The following is a 22,538-nucleotide window of genomic DNA, read 5'->3' as shown; positions in this document are numbered from 1 at the left end:
TGATATGCAAATAAAAGCTTTAGGTATAAAATTATGTTCACATTCTGAGATGTGACATGATGCATTCAGATGTTTTTCAGTTTTGAAATGAAGTTGAATTTCTATCTTCGTTACATTTCAGTATCATTGTTGTGCTGTATATTGTATACTAGCACTTCACAAGCCAGGAGCTCTGTGTTTTAGACTGAGGCCTACAATCACACATTCAGTTCAGGGAAGGAATTTTCAGAGCTTCAAAGCTGCATTAATAGAATGTTCAATTTAATTATTCACAGTTATAGTAACTAAAAAATATCCACAGAAAAGTACTCTGAAGCTTTGTTTTTATCAGTGTTTCACTGGGTGTGGAAGTTAAATCATAGACATCGCTTCATAGGTAACCATGCAAATATTAATCAACCTGTCACTTCAGCAAGGGTGTACGTTGGCAAATAGATTAGAAATGAAGAAATGATTCATATTTTCATATGGAAATGTATGTGGTGGTGTTTTTGGTCAGTAGTTAGTATTTATAAAGCCTAAATTAATATTATCCAAAAATGGTAATGAATTACAATGTCATTTCTGAATTTATATGAAAAGTCAAATTTGCAGTGCTGTGGTTTACTGCAGAAAACCCTAGATAAGATTGTCAGTGAAAAGACCTGGGTTAATATTTGCATGATCTTGGCCAGGGACTGTATGAATATATCTTTTTAGCTGTAGAATGAGAAGGTATACCAGATGGGCTATAATGTCCTTTCTAATATGAACCTTTTTTTTTTTTTTTTTTAAACATTTGTACCATGGTGATAGCCAAGTAAATTATAATAGCTAAAAATAATTTAAAAAAATTTTTTTTTCTTTTTTACAGTTTGAATTATTTTACAGCCAACATTTCAGTGGAAGGAAACTTACATGGTTACATTATCTTTGTACAGGTAGGTGCATTCAACTGTATGTGGTTTAATGAAATGCACTTGATATGATTATGTTACTAATTTGGAAACATTTCTTATAGCCTAATTATAGTTTTAAATCTTTTCTGTTCCCTCTCCCTTTCTGGTTACCATGAAAGCAACAAATGAAGTTCACGTGTAGAACATTTTAATAGTATTTTATAATTATGCTGCTTATAATATTACTGCTTAATAAGGGAATTTCTAAATTTTATAATGGTTTATTACATTTCTGTAGAAAACTACTTTTTATAGACATTAGAAACTTTATGTAGAAACTGACCCTTGATGACTTCGATACTCCTCATAGCCTATTCTAAGTATGCCACATATCCTCGGAAATTTCATTAACTGTTACAGCATCATGAGGAGACCTAACCATTTGATTTTTATTTGTGGCACTATAGTGAACTGTAGTAGTAAATACTTTTCCCAGAAGGTCTTCATGTCCAGTAGTTTCCAGTTTAGGAGGTAACTTTAATCAGAATCTCATCATTTCCTTTACTTCTTTCTGAAATAGTGGGGTCCACTTATTGACAGTAGAGTTATTAACACCTGAATAAAACCAAAAACAAAAAACCAAACCCATTGCCACTGAGTCGATTCCGTCGCATAGCAGCCCTATGGAAACCCTGGTAGCATAGTGGTTAAGTGCTGTGGCTGCTAACCAAAAGGTTGGCAGTTCACATCCACCAGGTTCTCCTTGGAAACTCTATGGGGCAGTTGTACTCTGTCCTATAGGGTCGCTGTGAGTATACCTGAATAATTATAGGTTATTCAGTTGCTATTAGTTGCCTGAAGGTGTTAGTCAAAAGAAATGCTCAAATTTTCTTACCTTTGCTAAAGCTGTGCTTTGAAATGTATGTGGAATGAGCTTTACTTTTGTCTAAGAATGAAAGAGTATATATGTTACTATCTCCTAGAAATGGTACAGTGAAATTCAAATCTCATCAGTTGCCGTAATCCTTATTAGTCTTTTCTCTCCACTCACATAAGAGTAATTTCATCTAAATAACTATAATACTTGCCATTTATTTAACTGACATACACCTTGGAATATGGTGGCTTATTATGGTAGTAATACATATTACATTATTTGTACAAGTTTATTTTTATCGAACTAGCTGGGTTTTTTTTGTGTGTGTGTATGAAATAAAGAGGTGTTTAATGATATCCTTAGTAACTGGTGACTTAATAGGCGACCTTTTATTCTATACCTGTTATGAATGTTTTTCTACTCTCATTTAGTAAATACAGTTGGCTTTAAGGAAAAAAAAAAAAAAATGCTGGGCCAGAATTTCAGATATTGTGTCTTCTAAGAAAGCTAGTAGACCTTAATGTAGTTGAATTCAATTTGCTTTTACTGCCCTGCGTATTTATCTTGGGGAGATTAAGCTGTCTCGTTTATCCTCATTACCTCAGTAATAATAAACAGGTTTGTTATTTTTTTGGTGTTCACCTAACTGTATACAGGAACAAAGAGGGAGTGCATAGTTTTTACCATTGGTATTTGGTCTGAAAGAAAATAACTTTCTTCTGTTTTAAAACTGTAATATTAATTCCCAAGGTGGTTTTTGGACCTCGTTTATTTGTTTTGTCTTGTTTTAGGGATGTGTGTGTGTTAATTAAAGCTGAATAGTTCTTTTTTTGGAAAAGAGATGTTTATAAATTCATTTCTTGTTTTGAATCACTAAAGGCACTGGAAAAAACTTTTGATCTGTCAGTGAAACTGTTGGATAGAGGTTTTGTTTTGTTTTTTGTTTATTCGTTTAACAAAAGGTTCCCAGACACTCTCCATGCTTGATACTTGTTCTGTAGTGCCCATGTTTGGCTTAAGACTCAAACTCAAGGACTCTTCTAAAACATTGGCTTTGATCCTGTTTCTTGAGAATCCCCATCACCCGTACTTAACATTACTAGCCCATTTCTACACTCCCAGCTTATTAAAACCTAAGAAATAGTTTGATTTTTTTTTTCCTTTTGTTTATAAGCCAAGAGTCTTTATAGATAGTTGGAGATAGGATATACAGTGGTATCTGGAAGAATTTAAAGTCAGAAGAACTAGGGTTAAATATTAGCTCACCACTTACTAGCTGTGTAACCTTGAGTAAGTTCTCTGAGCTTGTTTTCTTGTCTGTATCTTGGTTAAATTCATTCATCAACTCAAAGAACATCTCCTCTGTTCTAAGAACTTCTAAATGCCAGGTATACAGATATAAAATACAGAGCCTCAGCCCTCAAAAAGCTCACTTCTAGTTGGAGGAAAGATAGCTTAATAATTATCCCACAGTGTTTTGAATGCTGTGATAGAGAGGCAGGCCTAGGGTGTCATGGTGTCACATAGACTGATGGTGGCAGACAGGAACTGGTGAGGTAGATAACATCAGAATTTGGTTTTTAGAGATGAATAGGACTTAGCCAAGATGGGCAAAGACGAGTGTGGAGAGTGTATTACCAATGGAGGTAAGAACTTTAAGAAGTACGCAATCTGCCATAGCAGATGTGACAAAGATACTGAGTGAGAGAAAGCCTAAGATTCCACTGGATTTATGACTAGGAGATTGGATAGAATTATGCTAGGAGAACAACTTGATGAAGGTACAAATATAGAACCTTGAAATCGTTATACTGTGTGGATATAAATAGGTTTTATTTGTGACAGAGCAAGAAGTTGAGAAATGATGAATTCAAGGGGGCTTATGTATTTTTTTATAACACTTTACCAGATGTGAAATTTGGTCACTTAAGGTGGTAGCCACCAGGCATCTCCATTGTAAAGTGACTCTTCCCTTGTTAAATTAGCAGATGAACCTGAGGGGTGATCCTTGGGTTCCATATGAATACCTTTTCCACGAACACCCTTACCTAATGATTTTGGCGTCCTGAATCACTTATTTCATCATTGGTCGCAAAATGGTCTGTCATTCCCTCAATGTTTATTAGCTGACAAGAAAAGCTTGCCTTAAGAGATGAGGTTGCTGACAGGTAATCAGGGAGCAACTTGAATAAAACTGTTATTTCCTGCTCTTGTAAATGTTTGGAGTTTCTTAGAATTTGCCAGCCTGTTACCAGGTTACCATAAATCACCGTCTTTGGTCATATTCCCTTTCTGCATACTTGGCAGTAAATGAAATGAATTGTCTGGATTTAGGGTTTCCTTCCTTACCCCCACACTCCTCTTCCCTTCCCCGGTCTTTTCACTTGTGAGCTGGCCAGGAGAGAAGAAGAGTGCTGAAAAAGGTGCAAACAGGTCCATGTACTCCTGATCCTTGATAAGTTACTGGAAAATATCAAGGAAAATTACATAATGTAAAACTAGTTAGTTTTTCTGTTCTTAAATGTTGTAGGATGAACTCAGTCTTAAGTAAATGGTACTTTGGTCCCTTACTTGTATTTTCTCCTCATGCTCTTTGGGTTCTGGTGGTGGGGAGAGATTATTTTTTGTGGCAGAAGACTCATTCGGTCCCCAAACCCATGTATATTACAGCATCAGTGTTATGGATTGAGTTGACCTCATGACAGTCAGTGACAGTGTCATGAGGTCAGAATGACCTGATTAAGTAGGATGGTTCCATTTAATCATTTTGGTGCTTGATGCATTATTTTGTGTTTCTGGCATTTGGTTAAGCAGTCATTGCACAAATGTGTAATATGATTCATGCGATATTTTGTTTCTTCTATTTCCCAAACTTAGCTGTTGGACAGAGAGCCTTCAAAATAATCTTTATACTGATTGCTAGTGGTACGCTTCTAATGATTGTTTTCTACTTAAGCCCTTTGCGTTAATCAGATATTCTAATTAATGTATTAATCCTCCTTTCATGAAAATTCAAACATTAGGAATTTTTCTATCCAAAGAATTTTGAAAAATATTTCTGAATACCAGTTTTATTCTCTTCGTTAATATGAATTAAATCAAGACATAATTGATAATGATAATAAAAGTGAGTGTGGGGATGGGGGGAGGGTGATACTAAAATGGTAAATTGACTTCTATCCTTTAAAATCTTTAATTACATAATCAAGAAAAGAAGCATAAAATCTTGGTCAAAGTTACTAATTATCACTAACAGGGAAAATGTAGCCTCTGGAGTAGTTCATGTGAAATGCAGGTCCATTGATTTAAGGTGTAGAACCTTAAAGTCAAATCTCACGGTGAATTAGTTTATGATCCATTAAAAAGTCAAAGAATGCTGGCTAATTTGTGTGTATGTGTCTGCTATAATCACTAAACCAGCTTTATACTTAGGAATCAGTTCTTTGATTTGCACCATTTATTTTATTTATTTCACTTAGAGACTACAGAGTGTGTAAATAGTTTGTCATACTGTTTGTTACAAGCTCTTGCGTGTGACACTGTCCTGCTGCTGTCTCCCCAGGATGCTGTAGAACTGTAGTGTGTAAATACGCTTACAGACCTCAGCCTGCTTGAACCTGAGCTGCCTGTGGTTAAACCAGGTGCAGAGAGCACTGAGGCTGTTGGTGGGGGCAGGCCATCCTTCCTCCTTTGTCTTGTCTGTCCATCTCTCCTCCTCCCTCCGCCTCCTTTTACTGTCCCTCCCCCCAAGTGTTTGCCCTCCTAGTAATATTTAAGGACATTGTTTAAACCTACAGGAAAAGGTTATGGTAGCTTAACCCTGATGAATACTGCATGCTCAAAACGGATAATCTTCCTCTCCACCCACAAGGGCCGGGGGCGGGGTAGGGGGTTGGTGGGGAGACTGGCAGCAAAAGAAGGAAGTAACTACATTGCTAGCAGAAATGCTGACGATTTAATAAGTCCCCACTTCCCTCTTGCAGGAGAAAACATCTGAAATACATAATGATTACTCAAGTAATTTTGAAATGTTTCTTTGAATGTTGAGTTGACTGTCGTAATTTTTGTTTTAATTGTAGGTGAAGTTAAAATGAACTATTTGGGCAAACCATATGTAGCCATGGTCACAACATACCAAATGGCAGTTCTCCTTGCCTTTAACAACAGTGAGACCATCAGCTACAAAGAGCTTCAAGACAGCACCCAGATGAATGAAAAGGAGCTGACAAAAACCATCAAATCTTTACTTGATGTAAAAATGATTAACCATGATTCAGAAAAGGTATGTGGCAATATTTCAAGGAATTTACGCATTCATAGGATATTCAGAGTTTTAAAAGATTATAATTGCTAATGCTCTGTGAACTTTGGAAGATGCTTGAATCAGCTGCATTAATCTACTGCACGCTGTTTATAGCTCTGAGTTTGAGGAATCAGAGAGAATGCCCTGGAACGCATCTGTGTATATGCCTTTAAAAATTATCAAAGAATGGTCATTGGAGGGTTCTGGTGAATTGAGGTTTTAAAACTAGCCTATCATAAATCTCTTTGGTTTCTCCCATGTGTTTAAAACACTTGATGTCTATTCCAGTTTTGACTCGACGTGGGTCAAGAGTAGACCTGTGTATGCTCCATAGGGTTTTCAGTGGCTGGCTTTTCAGACGTACACCGCCAGGCCTTTTTTCTGAACTGCACCTGGACGGACTCAAACCTCCAACTTTTTGGCTAACAGCCGAGTACATTAACCATTTGTATACTCATGGACTCCTCCATGTGTTTAGTTAATATAAAATCACATGGTTCCGTAATAGTAAATGCCAGCCTGTTGAGTTTATAAGCAGGTTTAAACTTCTCGTATGTCTTCTAAAATATAATAATTATATCTTTTTGTAGTCATACTTAAATAATTCCATCCCAAGCACTCTCAAGTTCCTTCGTTTCAGGACTCAAATAACTACGATGTATATTTTAATATCTATCCTGAGAATTGCAAGCCAATAGTATATATTGTTTATAAATTTTTTTCCCTAATAACAAGTATTTGTTTTTTTAATAGCATATTCTAATGTTTATGTGTCTAACAAAGCAACAGATGAGGGTTAAATATCCTACCTCCAATTATTGGGCCTGTAAGAAAAATTCTTGTAAATATAATAGAGATGTTATTTTGGTGAAATGAAGAGCCTACAACTTATCACTTTGTTTTGCTGATATCCCTAAGGTTATGGTGGTATTTTGTAGCCTCTAATTAAATCGCTATAAGTGGCATATATTCTGTAACTGAAGCAGTGTTGTTTTTACTTTTGAGAAATGATTCTTATTTTTCTGACCTCAGAATCTTTACACAATATTAAATTCTCTAGTACGTTAGTGCTTAACAGGTTTTTATTTTTTCTAAAACATTTTATTTTGGCTGCCCAGAAATTTACAAATTAAATATAGGTTGCTTCCTTGCATAATAAGCATTGCATTATGAAATCTGCCAAGTGTTTTTTCTTTTTTTTTTATTGTACTTTAGATGAAGGTTTATAGAAAAACTAACTTCTCATTAAACAGTTAGTACACATATTGTTTTATGACATTGGTTAACAACCCTCCAACATGTCAACACTCTCCCTTCTCGACCTTGAGTTCCCTGTTGCCAGCTTTCCTGTCCCCTCCTGCCTTTTAGTCCTTGCCCCTGGGCTGGTGTGCCCTTAAGTCTTGTTTTGTTTTATGGGCCTGTCTAATCTTTGGCTAAAGGGTGACCCTCAGGGGTGACTTTATTACTGAGCTAAAAGAGTGTCCAGAGGCCATACTCTAGGGGTTTCTCCACTGTCTGTCAAGCCAGTAAGTCTGGTCTTTTTTTGTGAGTTCGAAGACTGTTCTACATTTTTCTTCCCCTCTGTCCAGGGCCCTCTATTGTGATCTCTGTCAGAGCAGTCAGTGGTGGTAGCCAGGCACCATCTAGTACTGGAATCAGTCTGGTGGAGACTATGGTAGCTATGGTCCATTGGGCTAATCTTTCCCTTGTGTCTTTAGTTTTCTTAATTCTCCCTTGTTCCTGAGGGGTGTGACCAGTGGAGTATCTTAGATGGCCACTTACAGGCTTTTAGGACCCCAGATGCTACTCACCAAAGTAGAATTTAGAACGTTTTCTTTATAAACTATGTTATGCCAATTGAGCTAAATGTTCCCCGAGACCATGGTCCCCACGGTCCAGTAATTCGGTCCCTCAGGGAGTTTGGATGTGTCTATGGAGCTTCCATGACCTTGCCTTATACAAGTTGTTCTGGCTTCCCCAGTATTACATACTGTCTAAGCCTTCACCAAAGTTACCACTTATCTATTGTCTGTTTGAAACCCAGGTGGCGTAGTGGTTAAGTGCTACATCTGCTAATCAAAGGGTCAGCAGTTCGAATCCACCAGGTGCTCCTTGGAAGCTCTATGGGGCAGTTCTACTCTGTTCTATAGGGTCTCTTTGAGTCGGAATCGACTCAACGGCACTGGGTTTTGTTTTTTTTTTTTTTTTTTTGGTGTTGTTTCTTTAGTGTTTTTCCATCCCTACCCCTCCCCTCCCTAAACCGTCAAAGATGGTCTCTTTTCATACGTAAACCTTTTCATGTGTTTTTAAAGTAGCGGTCTCATACAATATTTGATTTATTTCACTCAGCGTAATGCCCTCCAGATTCATCCATGTTGGGAAATGCTTCACAGATTCATCATTGTTTTTCATTGCTACTCCATTGTATAAATTTACCATAGTTTGTTTATCCATTCATCTGTTGATGGGCATCTAGGTTGTTTCCATCTTTTTGCTGTTGTGAACAATACTGCAGTGAACATGGGTGTGCATATGTCGATTTGTGTGATGGCTCTTATTTTTCTAGGCTATATTTCTTGGAGTGGGATTGCTGGATCATATGGTATTTCTATTTCTAACTTTCTAAGGAAGTGCCATATCGTTTTCCAATATGATTGTATCATTTTGCATTCCCACCAACAGAGCATAAGAGTTCCAATCTCCCTGCAGCCTCTCCAACATTTGTTATTTCCTGTTTTTTTTTTATTTGTGCCAGTAATGCCAGGGTGAGATGGTATCTTGTGGTTTGATTTGCATTTCTCTAATGGCTAGTGATTTCGAGTATTTCCTCAGGCGTCTGTTCATTTCCTTTGCCCATTTTTTTATTGGATTATTTGTCTTTTTGTTGTAGAGGTGTTAAATTTTCCCATAGATTTTAGAGATTAGACCTTCGTCTGATCTGTAATAGCCAAAAGTTTTTTTCCCAGTCTATAGCAAAGTCTTCTGATGAGCACAAGTGTTCAATGTTTAGAAGATCCGTTATCTGGAGTTTGTGTGTTTTTAGTTACAGTTTGTATCCTGTAAATCCTGTGTATTAGGGCCTGTAGCATTGATCCTGTTTTTTCTTTTATGATCTTTATAGTTTATGGTTTGATACATAGGTCTTTGATCCATTTGAATTAGTTTTTGTGTATGGTGTAAGGTGTGGGTCCTGTTTCATTTTTTTGCATATGGAAATCCAGTTTTGCCAGCACCATTTGTTAAAGACTGTCTTTTCCCTGTTTGATGGGCTTTGGGCCCTTGTCGAAGATCAGGTAACCATAGGTGGATGGACTTATATCTGGGTTCTCAATTCTGTTCCATTGGTCAATGTTTCTGTCATTGTACCAGTACTAGGCTGATTTGATTACCATGGTTGTATAGTAGGCTTGAGGTCAGGTAGGTAGTTTAATTCCTCTTATTTCAGTAGTGCTTTACTTATCCAGAGCCTCTTCTGTTTCCATATAAAGTTAATGATTAGTTTTTCCATCTCTTTAAAGAATGTCGTTGGTGTTTGGATTGAGATTTCATTATATTTGTAGATTGCTTTGGGTAGAATTGTCATTTTCACAGTGTTGAGTCTTCCTGTCAATAAGCATGGTATGTTTTTCTATTTCTGTAGATCTCTTTTGGTTTCTTTCAGTAATGTTTATTTTGTATAGGTCTTTTATGTCCCTCATTGGATTTATTCCTAAATATTTTATTTGGGGTGGGGGGGTGCTATTATAAATGGTATTGTTTTCCTGATTTCCTTTTTGTCATTCTCCTTGTTGGCATATAGGAATCGAACTGATTTTTGTATGTTTATCTTGTATTGTGGAACTCTGCTGAATCTATTAGTTCCAGTAGTTTTTTTGTGGAGTCTTTTGGGCTTTCTATGTATAGTATCATAGTATCATAGCATCTGCAGATAGGGACAGTTTTACTCTTCATTACCAATTTGGATGCGCTTCATTTCATATTCTTGCCTTATTGCTTCAGCTAGGATTTCCAGCACAATGTTAAATAGCAGTGGTGATAAAGGGCATCCTTGTCTTGATCCTGTTCTCAAGGGAAATGTTTTCAGCCTCTCTCCATTAAGAATGATGTTGGCTGTTGATTTTGTATAAAAAAAAAAAAAAAAAACCAAACCCACTGCTGTCGAGTCGATTCCGACTCATAGTGACCCTATAGAACAGAGTAGAACTGCCCCATAGAGTTTCCAAGGAGCACCTGGCGGAATCGAACTGCTGACCTCTTGATTAGCAGCCGTAGCACTTAACCACTGTGCCACCATAGATGCCGTTTATTATGTTGACAAATTTCCCTTCCATACCTATTGAGAGTTTTTATCAAGAAAGGGCGTTGGACTTTGTCAAATGCCTTTTCTGCGACGATTGAGATGATTGTGTGGTTCTTTTTATTTATGTGGTGGATTACGTTAATTGATTTTCTAATGTTGAACCATCCTTGCATATCTGGTATGAATCCTACTTGGTCGTGGCATATTATTTTTCTGATATGGTGCTGAATTCTGTTGGCTAGAATTTTGTTGAGAATTTTTGTGTCTATATTCATGAGAGATATTGGTCTGTAATTTTTTTTGTGGTGTCTTTTCCTGGTTTTGGTAACAGGGTTATGCTGGCTTCATAGAATGAATTCGGAGCCATTGCCTCCTTTTCTGTGTTCTGAAATAGTTTGAGTAGTACTGGTATAAGCTCTTCTGAATGTTTGGTAGAGTTTTCCAGTGAAGCCATCTGGGCCAAGGCCTTTTTTGGGGGGGGAGGGATTTTTTAAATTACCTTTTCAGTCTCTTCTCTTGTAATGGGCCTATTCAGATTTTCAACATCATTTTGTGTTAAGTTTGGGTAGGTAGTGTGTGTTTCTAGAAATTTGTCCATTTCCTCTAGGTTTTCAAATTTGTTGGAATATATCTTCTCATAATACTCTCTTATGATCCTTTTTATTTCATTTGGGACTGTTGTAATGTCCCCGATTTCATTCCTTATTTGGGTTATTTGCGTCCTCCTGTTTTTATTTTGTCAATTTGGCCAGTGGTTTGTTGATGATCCTTTCAAAGAACCAGCTTTTGGTTTTGTTAATTCTTTCTTTAGTTTTTATATTCTCTATTTCATTTATTTCTGCTCTGATCTTTATTATTTCCTTCTTTGTTGGTAATTTTTTTCTTTCAAGGTTTTATATATGTCATCCCATTGCCTTCTTGCTGCATGGTTTCTGCTGAGTAATCAGAGTTTAGTCTTATTGTTTCCTCTCTGTATGTGACTTTTCGTTTTTCTTGAGCTACTCTCAGGATTCTTTGTCTTTGCTTTCAGCAAGTGTGATTATAATATGCCTTGGTGATTTTCTTTTGGGGCCTATCCTATGTGGGGTTTGTTGAGCTTCTTGGATGGTCAGCTTTTCATGTTTGATATTAGGGCAGTTTTCTGTCAGCAGTTCTTCAGTGATTCTCTCTGTATTTTCTGTTTTCTCCTCCTGTTCTGGAACTCAGATCATTCACAGATTTTTGCTTTCGATTGTATCCCACGTCATTCTCAGGGTTTCTTCATTTTCATTCTTTTTTCTGATTTTTCCTCGAACAAAGTGGTATCCAGGTATTTGTCTTCAGCTTTGCTGATTCTGTCTTCCATTGTTTCAGACTTGCTCCTCAGCCCTTCTGTGACACTGTCCATTTCTGAAATCTTGTTGTTTATCTTTTGGATTTCTAATTGTTTTTGTATGACTTCTTATTGTGAATTTATTTTGGCATTTTGTTTCTGTATTATTGGCTGCATTCTTCCATCATTTTGTCTGTGTTTTCCATGATTTTGTCTGCCTTTTCCATGAATTCATCTATTTTTTCCTCCTTTTTTTCTGCTTTTCTCTTCAACTCTTGGATAGCTCTGAATATTAGAGATTTGAATTCCCTATCAGGTAGTTCCAGTGGCTTTTCTTCTACTGGAAAGTCATCTGGTGTTTTATTTGAACCATCGGATCCTGCTTTTTAATATATTTTGATATCGTCTGCTGCCTTGGGACATTCAGTATTTATTTTCATCCCTTATTGATTGTAGATTTGTTAGTTTTGTCCTGCTTTTTATTTGGTTATGTCTGAGCAAGTGGGGCTGTGCGTTCTGTTGTTTGCTTGTCTGTGGACACAATACTTTTCTTCTCCTTGTCCAATGGGCAGGGCTAGTCACTCAGGTTTGGTCCAGCTGAAGAGGAGGGAATGGGTTGGATTGTTTGTGTCACATACTAGGGCCAACAGGGTGGGCTGGTGGGCAGTGCAGGTCAGGTTTCGGTAGGCCATGCCTGTGCTACTTGGGGGTGCGATGTTCGGCACACGGTGCAAATAAGCAGGAGGAAGGGGGCGGTTGTGATGTGTGGAGCTACGTTGGATATGTGAAAGAAGATTGAGAGGAGAGAGAAACAGAAGGCAAAAAAAAAAAAATACTAAGGGAGTCAGCTGTTGGAATGGAGAGACAAAAATGGAGCAATGAAGAGAAACAAAAAGGAAAAAAAATGCCCATTGGGATCCCACCTGTGTGACCAGGGAAGTGGCTCCCACCTTGGGGCACAGCCTGTCTAGAAGGGGTGGAGATGGCATACAGCACCAGGTATTTAGGAGACAAGAATAGAAGGAATGTAGAGAGATGAGAAACTACGAAAAGATTAAATAAATAAATAAATAAATAAATAAATAAATAAATAAATAAATAAATAAATAAATAAATAAAAAAAAAGGAAAAATGTCTCCAGGGGTTCCACCAATGCTGCTGTGCAGTCCGGTAAAGTGGCTCCTGAGTCACAAAGTACAGCTTCCTAGAAGGGGTAGAGATGGCAGACAGCACCAGGTATTCAGGAGACAGGAAAGGAAGGTAAGTAGAGAGAGACGAGAAACCGAAAAATGAAGAAAAACAAAAAGGAAAAAAGAAATGAAAAGAGTCCCCAGGGATCCCCAACAGTGTCGTTGTGGTGCAGACCAGGGAAGCAGTTCCCCAGCTGAGCAGCACTTCACAGCCTGTCAAGAAGAAGCAGAGATGGCTAACAGAGCCAGGTGTTTGAGAGGAAGGAGGGAGAGGATGTGAGAGACAGGGAAGAAACCAAAAGAAGTCTAAAAAAGCAACACTAGCAGCAAAGAAATGGCGTTGAAGGAGCCAGCCAGCGTGGGCGGGGAGAATTCAAGCAGCACAGAGCTGGCACCTCCTGGCCTAGTGGCCGTGGCCCACTGGGCAGTGGTGGAGGCTGAGCAGGGGGTAGAAGGGTAGAGGTGGTAAAGGGTGTGTTGCTGGTTACCAGATGCTGTGTCTCCTGCTGGGAACCCTGTGAAGGTGATCTTCCATACTCCCTGTCCTCCACTCTCCAACAGGAGTCCAAGATGGTCAATCTATGCTGCATTAGTTGATAAGGGACCTCTGCTCCGTATCTCTCCTCGCTCTCTGTTCTCTCTCGGTTTCTTATTCCAGTTGGTGCTTGGTTGAGTTTTTTATCTCTTCATTTGATGTGTAGGGTTCCAGTATTGACATTTCTCTGTTTTACTTAGTTTTTCAGGTCTTTGTTGTAGAGGGATGACGTGGTGCTTCTGTCTATAGCGCCGTGTTGGCTCTGCCTCTTCCCAGTGCTTCTTGATTCTGCTTATGGGGAAGTTCCACTATATGATATGAATGGCTTTCTTACGCCTGGTAGAGAAGTTGTGATTCTAAAAATCAGCTTAATAACTTGGACTTGAGAAAAGGTCACTGGCTTCTCTTCACAAAGTGAATAGAACACGGGCTGAAGGGTAAAACCTCTCGGAATCACCCCTGTGTCAAGGTGAAAGGGTGCTTGTGTGCTCTGGAAAAAGAACTTTCATCTATAATCAGGTGGTATTTTATTGCAACATTAAAAAAAAATGTAGCTGTCCAGTTTTTCAAAAAGGAGGGTGATGGAAAAATTATGAGCCTTGGTATTTCATAAAATTAAAATGTTAAATTCTGCTTGTTTAATCCAATGGGCTTGACTCTTTTGTTTTATCTCAAAGGTAATGTATACAGTAGTTGGACCAGAAAAAAAGCTTATTCCTAAAATCCAAACTGACTGAAACTCCAGCAAATGTAAAATTAGAAAAGAATAGTTTTTGCCTATTTGTTTGACAGTAAACAGTTGTTTGTCTCTTAAATTAAATCTTTATAATGTGATAATTATGAGAGTTTAGGTTTTTTTATTCAGTCATTTAATTTCATTGTATATTGTTGGCAGCAAGCTCTTATGTAATGATTTTATTTTTTATAAAGCTCTGGGTTTTTTTTTAAATATAGGAAGACATCGATGTAGAATCATCATTTTCATTAAATATGAACTTCAGCAGTAAAAGAACAAAATTTAAAATTACTACATCGATGCAAAAAGACACACCACAGGCAAGTGCTTTTAAATGTCATTTCTCTTGGAAATATTTAGGTGTTTTATTTTGTAAGTGGTAACATTGAGATAATGTAAACATTGCGCTCCAAAATTAATAATATGGTAATACATGTTTTCTGGTTTATCCTTTGCATTTACTAGTCTAATATAAACAAAAGTCCCTCCTAGTGTTTCAGTTTTTAAAAGAAGTAGCAATGAATATCTAAGGCAAAAGGTGTAGCTGAATCACATTTGATCTTAAACTGTATTAAAATGTGTAGCTTTGCTTTGCATTCTCTCCAAAGAGTCTCACCTTGAGAAGTAATACAATCTCCCCTCCCCCCTTTTTTCCGTTTATTGTTGATGTTAGTTACTGTTGAGTTGATTGCAACTCCTTCCACCCATGTATGCGAAGTAGAACTGCTCCATGGGGTCTTTAGGGCTGTGACTTTCAGACTTTTCAGAAGCAGATTGCCAGGCCTGTCTTCTGAGGCACCTCTGAGAGAGTTTGAACTGTCAACCCTTGTGACTAGTAGTTGAGTGCTTAACTGTTCGTGCTACCCAGGAACTCTTTTCATTTACAGAATAAGAGAAATTTTTACAGCCAGTTTATTTCAGAGAAAGGCAGGCATGTAGAAAAATGCTTTTCAAACTTTAGTGTGCAAATGAATCACCTGGGGATCTTATTAAAATGCACATTCTGATTTACTAGGTCTGGAGTGGGGCCCAAGACTCTGCATTTCAAACAAACTGCCAGATGAGCCACAGTTTGAGTAATGAACCTAAGCTGCTGATGGTTGTTTTAAATCAGCAGTGAGCATTGCTTTGTCCTGGGATAAACTATTCCTATCACTTAAGTTTCCTGATGGCTTCCTATGTGCTACCTTGTCCTTGGGCTCGTTGTAGGATATGAAGGTATATAATATGTTAGGTCCTCTCTCAGAAACTTACTGCCCTGTGGGGGAGACAAACAATTAATTGCCATTAAATATGAACCCTAAATTGGTCACGGTTTTATTTTTTTCCAAGCTACTGAATAACAACTTGTAATACATGAGTTGTATTTTACCTTTTACAAGCTGTCTTGAGACCCCTAGTATGTGGCATCACTTCCTTGCATGCCTTGTTTCTACTGTGTTTCTTTGAGTTCTACGGAGATGAGCCTTTGTGGCCACCCTTCCTGGCTTTCCTACTTGACCAGACAGGACCCGTCACAACATTGCCCTTTGCAGCTTGATACAGTATGCCCTTGTGGCCAATTACTGCTCTTGCTACAACCTTACCTCAAAGCATTGTGGCGTAGAGTCTATCATCATTGATAGGACAGTGATCTGGAAAATTACTGTTTTATCATTTCAATCCTAGTTTATTCTGTATTTAAATTAACAGTACAGTTAACTTTTCTCTAATAACCTTCCAACTTTAACCCTAGAAATTATATGTAACCCTCTGTAGATGATGTTTTGTGATATTGGGCACAATATAACTGGATAATTTGATGCTGGGTATTAACTGAGACTTATTTGAACTCACTGATAAAATGAATTATAAACAAGTTGAGTGACTTACTCTCTGATTTGCTAATCTTTGTTTTCCTGTAAAACAGGAAATGGAGCAGACTAGGAGTGCTGTAGATGAGGACCGGAAAATGTATCTCCAGGCTGCTATAGTTCGTATCATGAAAGCGCGAAAAGTGCTTCGGCATAATGCCCTTATTCAAGAGGTAAAGGGGACAGGTGTCTTTAAGACTGCTTGGGGTAGTGCACTTATCGGTGTGTGGATTAGCTTTGTTAATTTTCTTAAATGATGATGCAGAAATAATATGACCTCCATACAGCATAAAGAAATGCTTCATTACTTAACGAGGACAGTACTCACTTAAAATTTTAGTATTAAATTCCAGTTTACTTTGGCTTAAATTTAGAAATCTAAAACTTGCCATTTCATTGAAACTTTTGTCCAGTTATTGAAGAAAATTGACCACATCAAATATTTATTCATTCCATAAATATACGCGGACCAAACCCGTTGTCATCAGTTCCGACTCACAGCTACCCTATAGGACAGAGTAGGACTGGCCCATAGAGTTTCCAAGGAGTGCCTGATGATTCAAACTGCTGACCTCCTGGTTAGCAGCCATAGCTCTTCACCACTACACCGGCAAGGTTTCCGTAAATATACAAGTATCTGCCACATGATGGGTTACTATTCTGGTCACTCGGGGTATATATAATACAGGGCAAAATAAGACAGTGTTCCTGTCCTTTTGGACTTTACAGCCTAATGGGGGAGAAATACATTATTGAAATGATATGCAAATAAATGTAAAGTTATATTAACATTTACTGCAAAAAAAGTATACAGCACTATGAGGACATACATAGAAGACCTGACTTAGGGTTTGTTAGGGAAAGTTTTCTCGAGAAATTGTGATTGGAGCTGAGAGCTGAACGTAAAGTAGAGGTTAAGTGGAAGCTTGGGGGGTGGGTGTATAAGTATTTAGGTAGATTAATTAGTTCACAGCTTCATTTAACTATGCATGAATATTACTAGATTGTGCTGTATCTGTGTTCCACATTTTAATTCCTTCATAACAAAGGTTAAGCTTCTTCCTTACTTTGCATAGATTATTTTTAGACATCATGTCCAAATTGTCTCCCTGTTCCTCTCCTTCTGTGCACTCACTGCCCTGCTCAATTTTAAAGTTTAATGTTGTCCGTGGTACTCACTTATTTGCTATATCATGTCCATCCATTTAGATGATTTTATTGAGTTAACGTAATTTTATTGTTATTTCAAGTATCTCTTCCTGGGTAGATTTGGTTTGTTGAAAGTTCTTTTCTAGCTGATTGATAGAAGTAATTATGTGTGGGTGATTTATTAGCAGCAGTTTGACCTCCATTTCTCTCTCACACAGGTGATTAGCCAGTCAAGAGCTAGGTTTAACCCAAGTATCAGCATGATTAAGAAGTGTATTGAAGTTCTGATAGACAAACAGTACATTGAACGCAGCCAGGCGTCAGCAGATGAATACAGTTACGTAGCGTGATGTCGCGCCTCCTGCACATGGGTGTAAGAAGACCGTTGCCATCACCATTTGGTGTGTTCCTGTGGGAAGAAGCAGGCCTGTGCCTCCATAATTTGGTCATTTGGCAGCCCCTGTTTTTCTGCTGTTTACAACATCACCAGTGCCACGTCATGAGCGTCAAGGAAAATGCCTATAGATATTTCAAGCTCATGTCATTGTGACATTTCTTAAAACTATTAAAAGAATGAGTGAAGCATTGCTGAAATGTGGAAATTTGGTTGGGTACCATGCTTTTTCTCCCTTCACGTTTGCAGTTGATGTGGTTTTTTTTTTTTTTTTAATGTATCTTAAAGGACATAAAATAAAAAAACCTAAATATTGTAATATGACAGATAACCTAATAATTGTATCTACATTAAAATGACAAACATGATATTGCTGCTTGTCAAATAAAAAGAAATAAAGAAATAGTATGCTTTTTTTATGTGGATGGAATGTCAGGTTGGCTATGAAATTCTGTATGTAAATGTTGGTGAGTCATCAAACAGGTCATGGCAGCTTTAGTTGCCTTTTTGTCTGAATGGTTTAATTCACTTGTACTGCTTCTTAAATCCTACATGAAAAATGTCTAGATTATTGTTCCTGAATGTATAACAAAATACATTCGGTGTAAAGAATGCTTTATTTTTTATGGATTAGAACTGCATTGGATATGACCGTCTGAATATTGAGGATTTAATTCCATCAAGAGTTTCTGGTGATGTGCTATGTACACAAAGTATGGGGAATATGTGACAACCTCAGGTCTGGCATAGAAAGAGCTTTTCAGTCAACAGCCGTCTTCTGTTTTTATAATACGTTAATTCTAATTACAGCTTAATACCCTGGCTCTATTGTCTTGCCTTTTACCTTTCCTTGAGCCATAGGAGATCCTGTGATACCAGTTGTGTTCCTTTCATACTCTCTCTCCCTGCTATTCCCCTCATGCCCTTCCTTCTTTGACACTTCAGAGTCTAGATGCAGTCATATGTCACAGGTGTGTTTAGCAATACATAGCCTATATATTTTTTTATCTGCATAGTACATGACACTAGAAGCCACTTATATAGAGACATGAAATTCCATCATTTTGTTATATATATCGACAGCAGTATAAGATAGCCCAAAACCAAACCTATTACCGTTGAGTTGATTCTGAGTCATAGAGACCCTATAGGACAGAGTAGTACTACCCCATTGTATTTCCAAGGCCGTAATCTTTACAGAAGCAGACTGCCACATCTTTCTCCCACAGAGTGGCTAGTGGGTTTGAACCTCCAAACAGATGAGCTCTTAACCACTGCATCACCAGGGCTGCTTTTAGTATTAGGATACTTTGGTCTATTGTCATGTTATTTGTCTACCCACCCCCTACATACACACTTTTTTTTTTTTTTTAAGGTTTTACATTATTTAGTATATCCCAAATTCTTTCACTTGTAATACTTCAATTTGTATGTCTAACAGATACCAAACCTGTTGCTGTCGAGTCGATTCCGACTCATACAGATAAGGCCTTTAAAAAAAGTGATAATAACCACAATGGCATTATCAACACCTAACAAAAAGCCAAATGTCCACCCGCAGGTATGGTATTTAGCTTATTATCTAAATAAACAATAATTACATAATATCCTCTAGTACACACTTATATTCAAATGTTGCTTATTGTTGCAAAAAAAATGGCTTTTATAGTTGGGTTTGTTTGCACTTTTTCTAACTGGCGTCTCTTACGTGTTTTAAAAATCTGAGCTTTTAATGATTTGAACACTGTATTTCTCATTTTACCTTTCTTCCTAGAAAAAATAATGACAAACTATATAAGAGTATTGTACATTCACTGTCAAAAAACAAACCCTTGTTTTGATAACTTGATAAAATTTTCCAAATTGATTTTTTTTCTTAAATATTTATAAGTGTTAAATTAAGTCTTGTCCTGGTATCTAATGTCAAGAAAATATACTGAAAAATGGACACAATATTGTGCTGAGGTATGTAGTAATGACTGACATGATTTTCTTCACATCTTTCCCCCATTTTACCAGAGGTGAAACGTAAGGCATGCTTGTGAATGAAGACGTTAAAGAGGCCAGACACACTTAAGGAAGTCACCATCCAGAAAAGGGGCAATGTTTAGAATCCATTTTAGCACATACCTTCGTCTTGAGGAGAATGAAGGGAAAGAGTTACAGTCTTGTCATTTGGCCAAGGCAATCAGAGCAGCTGAGTGGGTAGTACCAGAGCACAGAGCTCAGAGTAACTAGCTGGAACGCCCTTGTCATGCAGTACCAAGAGCATGGGTGACAAGATTCAGAAAACAGCGGGAAAGGTTTTCTATGCTGTCTTTGAAAACAAAGATAATGTGAGCAAAAATCTCAAAACTTTTGAAAATGATTAACAATGGGGTAGTTAACATGTGTAAGTCAGTGATGTATTTTACAGCCAGACAACACACAGCTTTGAACACTATTCTTTCCCTTGGAAACCAAGTATTTTAAATGATACTGTAGGTGTGGATTTATACTAGGGTTTCATCCAGTTTTTTATGGTAATTTGCTTTAATATGAACAAAAAATAGATACTTTGGGATTTGTGTTTTGTTTATTATGCGATTGTACAAATTATGCTGCAGTGCTAGAAAGCTGTTCATCTTTTTAATCTTTACTGAGTGCAGGCTATGTGACAGGTACATCATTGTGTTATTTTGTTTAATCTTCAGACAGTCCTATTAGGTAGACAGTGTTTATCTTTCATAGATGAGGAAGCTTAATGAAGAAACTTTTCCAGGAGTCATTGCTGTCAATTGCAAAAGCTGAATTTAAATTTAAATATTAGTCAAAACTGTGGACCTAATAAGTGTGTGTGTAGATAAATAGATAGGTGTTGTAATTGTTAGGTGCCCTCAAGTTTTCTTCAGTTGGTTCTGGCTCATACCAGCCCTGTCTACAACAGAACAAAACACTGCCCAGTCCTGCACCATCCACACAATAGTTGTTATGCTTGAACCCGTTGTTGCAGCCACCTTGTCGGTGCACCTCATTGAGTGGCTGCCTTTTTCGCTGACCTTCTGATTTACCAAGCATGATGTCCTTCTCCAGGCACTAGTCCCTCCTGATAATATGCCCAAAGTATGTGAAATGAAGCCTTTCCATCCTTGCTTCTAACGAGCATTCTGACTACACTTCTTCCAAGAGAGATTGTTCTTGCAGTCCGTGGTATATTCAATGTTCGTTGTCCACACCATAATTCAAAGGTGTCAATTCTTCGGTCTTCATTATTCACTGTCGAGCTTCTGCGTGCATACAAAGCGATTGAAAACTCTGGCTTGGGCCAGGTGCACCTTAGTCCTCAAAGTAATATCTCTGCTTTTCAACACTTTAAAGAAGTCTTTTGAACTTTCTTAATGCAATGCACCATTTGATTTGACTGCTGCTTCCATGGCTGTTGATTGTGGATCCAAGTAAAATGAAATCCTTGACAACTTCAATATTTTCTCCATTTATCAGAATGTTGCTTATTGGTCCAGTTGTGAGGATTTTTGTTTTATGTTGAGGTGCAATCCATACTGAAGGCTGTGGTCTTTGATCTTCATCAGCAAGCGCTTCAAGTCCTCTTCACTTTCAGCAAGCAGGGTTGTATCATCTGCATGTCATAGGTTATCGATGAGTCTTCCTCCAATCCTGATGCCCCGTTCTTCATATAGTCCAGCTTCTCGGATTGTTTGCTCAGCATACAGATTGAATAAGTACAGTGAAAAGATACCACGCTGATGCACACCTTTCCTGTCTTTAAACCTCACAGTATCCTTTTGTTCTGTTGGAATGACTGCCTCTTGGTCTTTGTACAGGTTCTTCAGGAGTACAATTAAGTGTTCTGGAATTCCCATTCTTTGCAATGTTATCCATAATTTGTTATGACCCGTACAGTCTAATGCCTTGCCTAGTCAATAAACCACGGGTAAACAATCTTTCTGGTATTCTCTGCTTTTAGCCAAGATCCATCTGACATCAGCAATGATGTCCCTCATTCCACGTCCTTTTCTGAGTCCAGGTTGAATTCCTGGCAGTTCCCTGTCAATGTGCTGCTGCAACTGTTTCTGAATTATCTTCAGCAAAATTTAACTTGTGTGTGATATTAATGATATTGTTTGGTAATTTCTGCATTCTCTTGGTGTAGACACAAGTATGGATCTCTTCCAGTCTGACGGCCAGGTAGCTGTCTTCCTAATTTCCTGGCATAGACGAGTGAGCACCTCCAGCGCTTCATCCGTTTGTTGAAACATCTCAGTTGTTATCCTGTCAGTTCCTGGAGCCTTGTTTTTTGCCAGTGCCTTCAGCGCGGCCTGCACTTCTTCCTTCAGTACCATCAGCTCTTGGTCATATGCTGCCTCCTGAAACCAACATTGAGCAATTCTTTTTGGTACTGTTACTCTGTGTATTCATCCCTACTTTCCTTGTAGAATACTGCAATATTGCAACTGGATGTTTGAATTTTTTCAGTTCTTTCAGCTTGGAAAATGCTGAGTGTATTCTTCCTTTTTGGTTTTCTAACTCCAGGTCTTTGCACATTTCATTCTAGTATAGAATAGCTTCTAAGGCAGATAGAAATAACTTCATTTTATGCATAAAGTACAGTGTCTCTGACTTTTCAGGATAAGACTTTGTTTCTGGTTAAATTATCTGATAATAAAACACTTCATATTTTAGTTTCTTTAAGATATTTAGAATATTGTAAGTTTACGTGGCTAAGGGACTTGGCTCACAGCTAATTCATGGCAAAGGATATTTGTGAGTTTAACATTCACACCTACAACTATAGAACATTTATTTCACAGTGTTTTTTTTTTTTTAATACTTAGCAAATCTTTATTTTAAAATATTTTGAGCTGTATAGTGTAGCAATGGATAATTTATTCCGCTCTTAAGTTTTGGTTATTAGGACAAAGTCTTGGTTGAACAAAGGCAAGGTAAAGATGTGAGTTTTTAAAATATTAGTCCTAAGGACTGTTTTGTGTGGGCCAGAGCTACATGAGCGCGA

At 37.6% G+C, this 22,538-nt stretch overlaps 1 protein-coding gene across 2 annotated transcripts in view; it reads left to right on the top strand.

Moving 5' to 3' along the window:
- CUL2 (cullin 2) overlaps window positions 1-19,281 on the top strand; it is a 131,610-nt gene extending 112,329 nt beyond the window's left edge. For both annotated transcript variants that reach the window (XM_049885023.1, XM_049885022.1), the window contains exons 17-21: window positions 854-920; window positions 5,835-6,037; window positions 14,350-14,451; window positions 16,041-16,157; window positions 17,352-19,281. In XM_049885023.1, the coding sequence (XP_049740980.1) occupies window positions 854-920; window positions 5,835-6,037; window positions 14,350-14,451; window positions 16,041-16,157; window positions 17,352-17,483 (621 nt within the window). In that variant the 3' untranslated portion in view covers window positions 17,484-19,281. The remainder of the gene's footprint in view (window positions 1-853; window positions 921-5,834; window positions 6,038-14,349; window positions 14,452-16,040; window positions 16,158-17,351) is intronic.
- Window positions 19,282-22,538: the final 3,257 nt, after the last annotated feature.

Source organism: Elephas maximus, chromosome 4 (assembly GCF_024166365.1).
Source record: "Elephas maximus indicus isolate mEleMax1 chromosome 4, mEleMax1 primary haplotype, whole genome shotgun sequence".
Lineage (NCBI taxonomy): Eukaryota > Metazoa > Chordata > Mammalia > Proboscidea > Elephantidae > Elephas > Elephas maximus.
The sequence above is the reverse complement of the archived record's forward strand: the minus strand, read 5'-3'. Positions and strand labels throughout refer to the sequence as shown.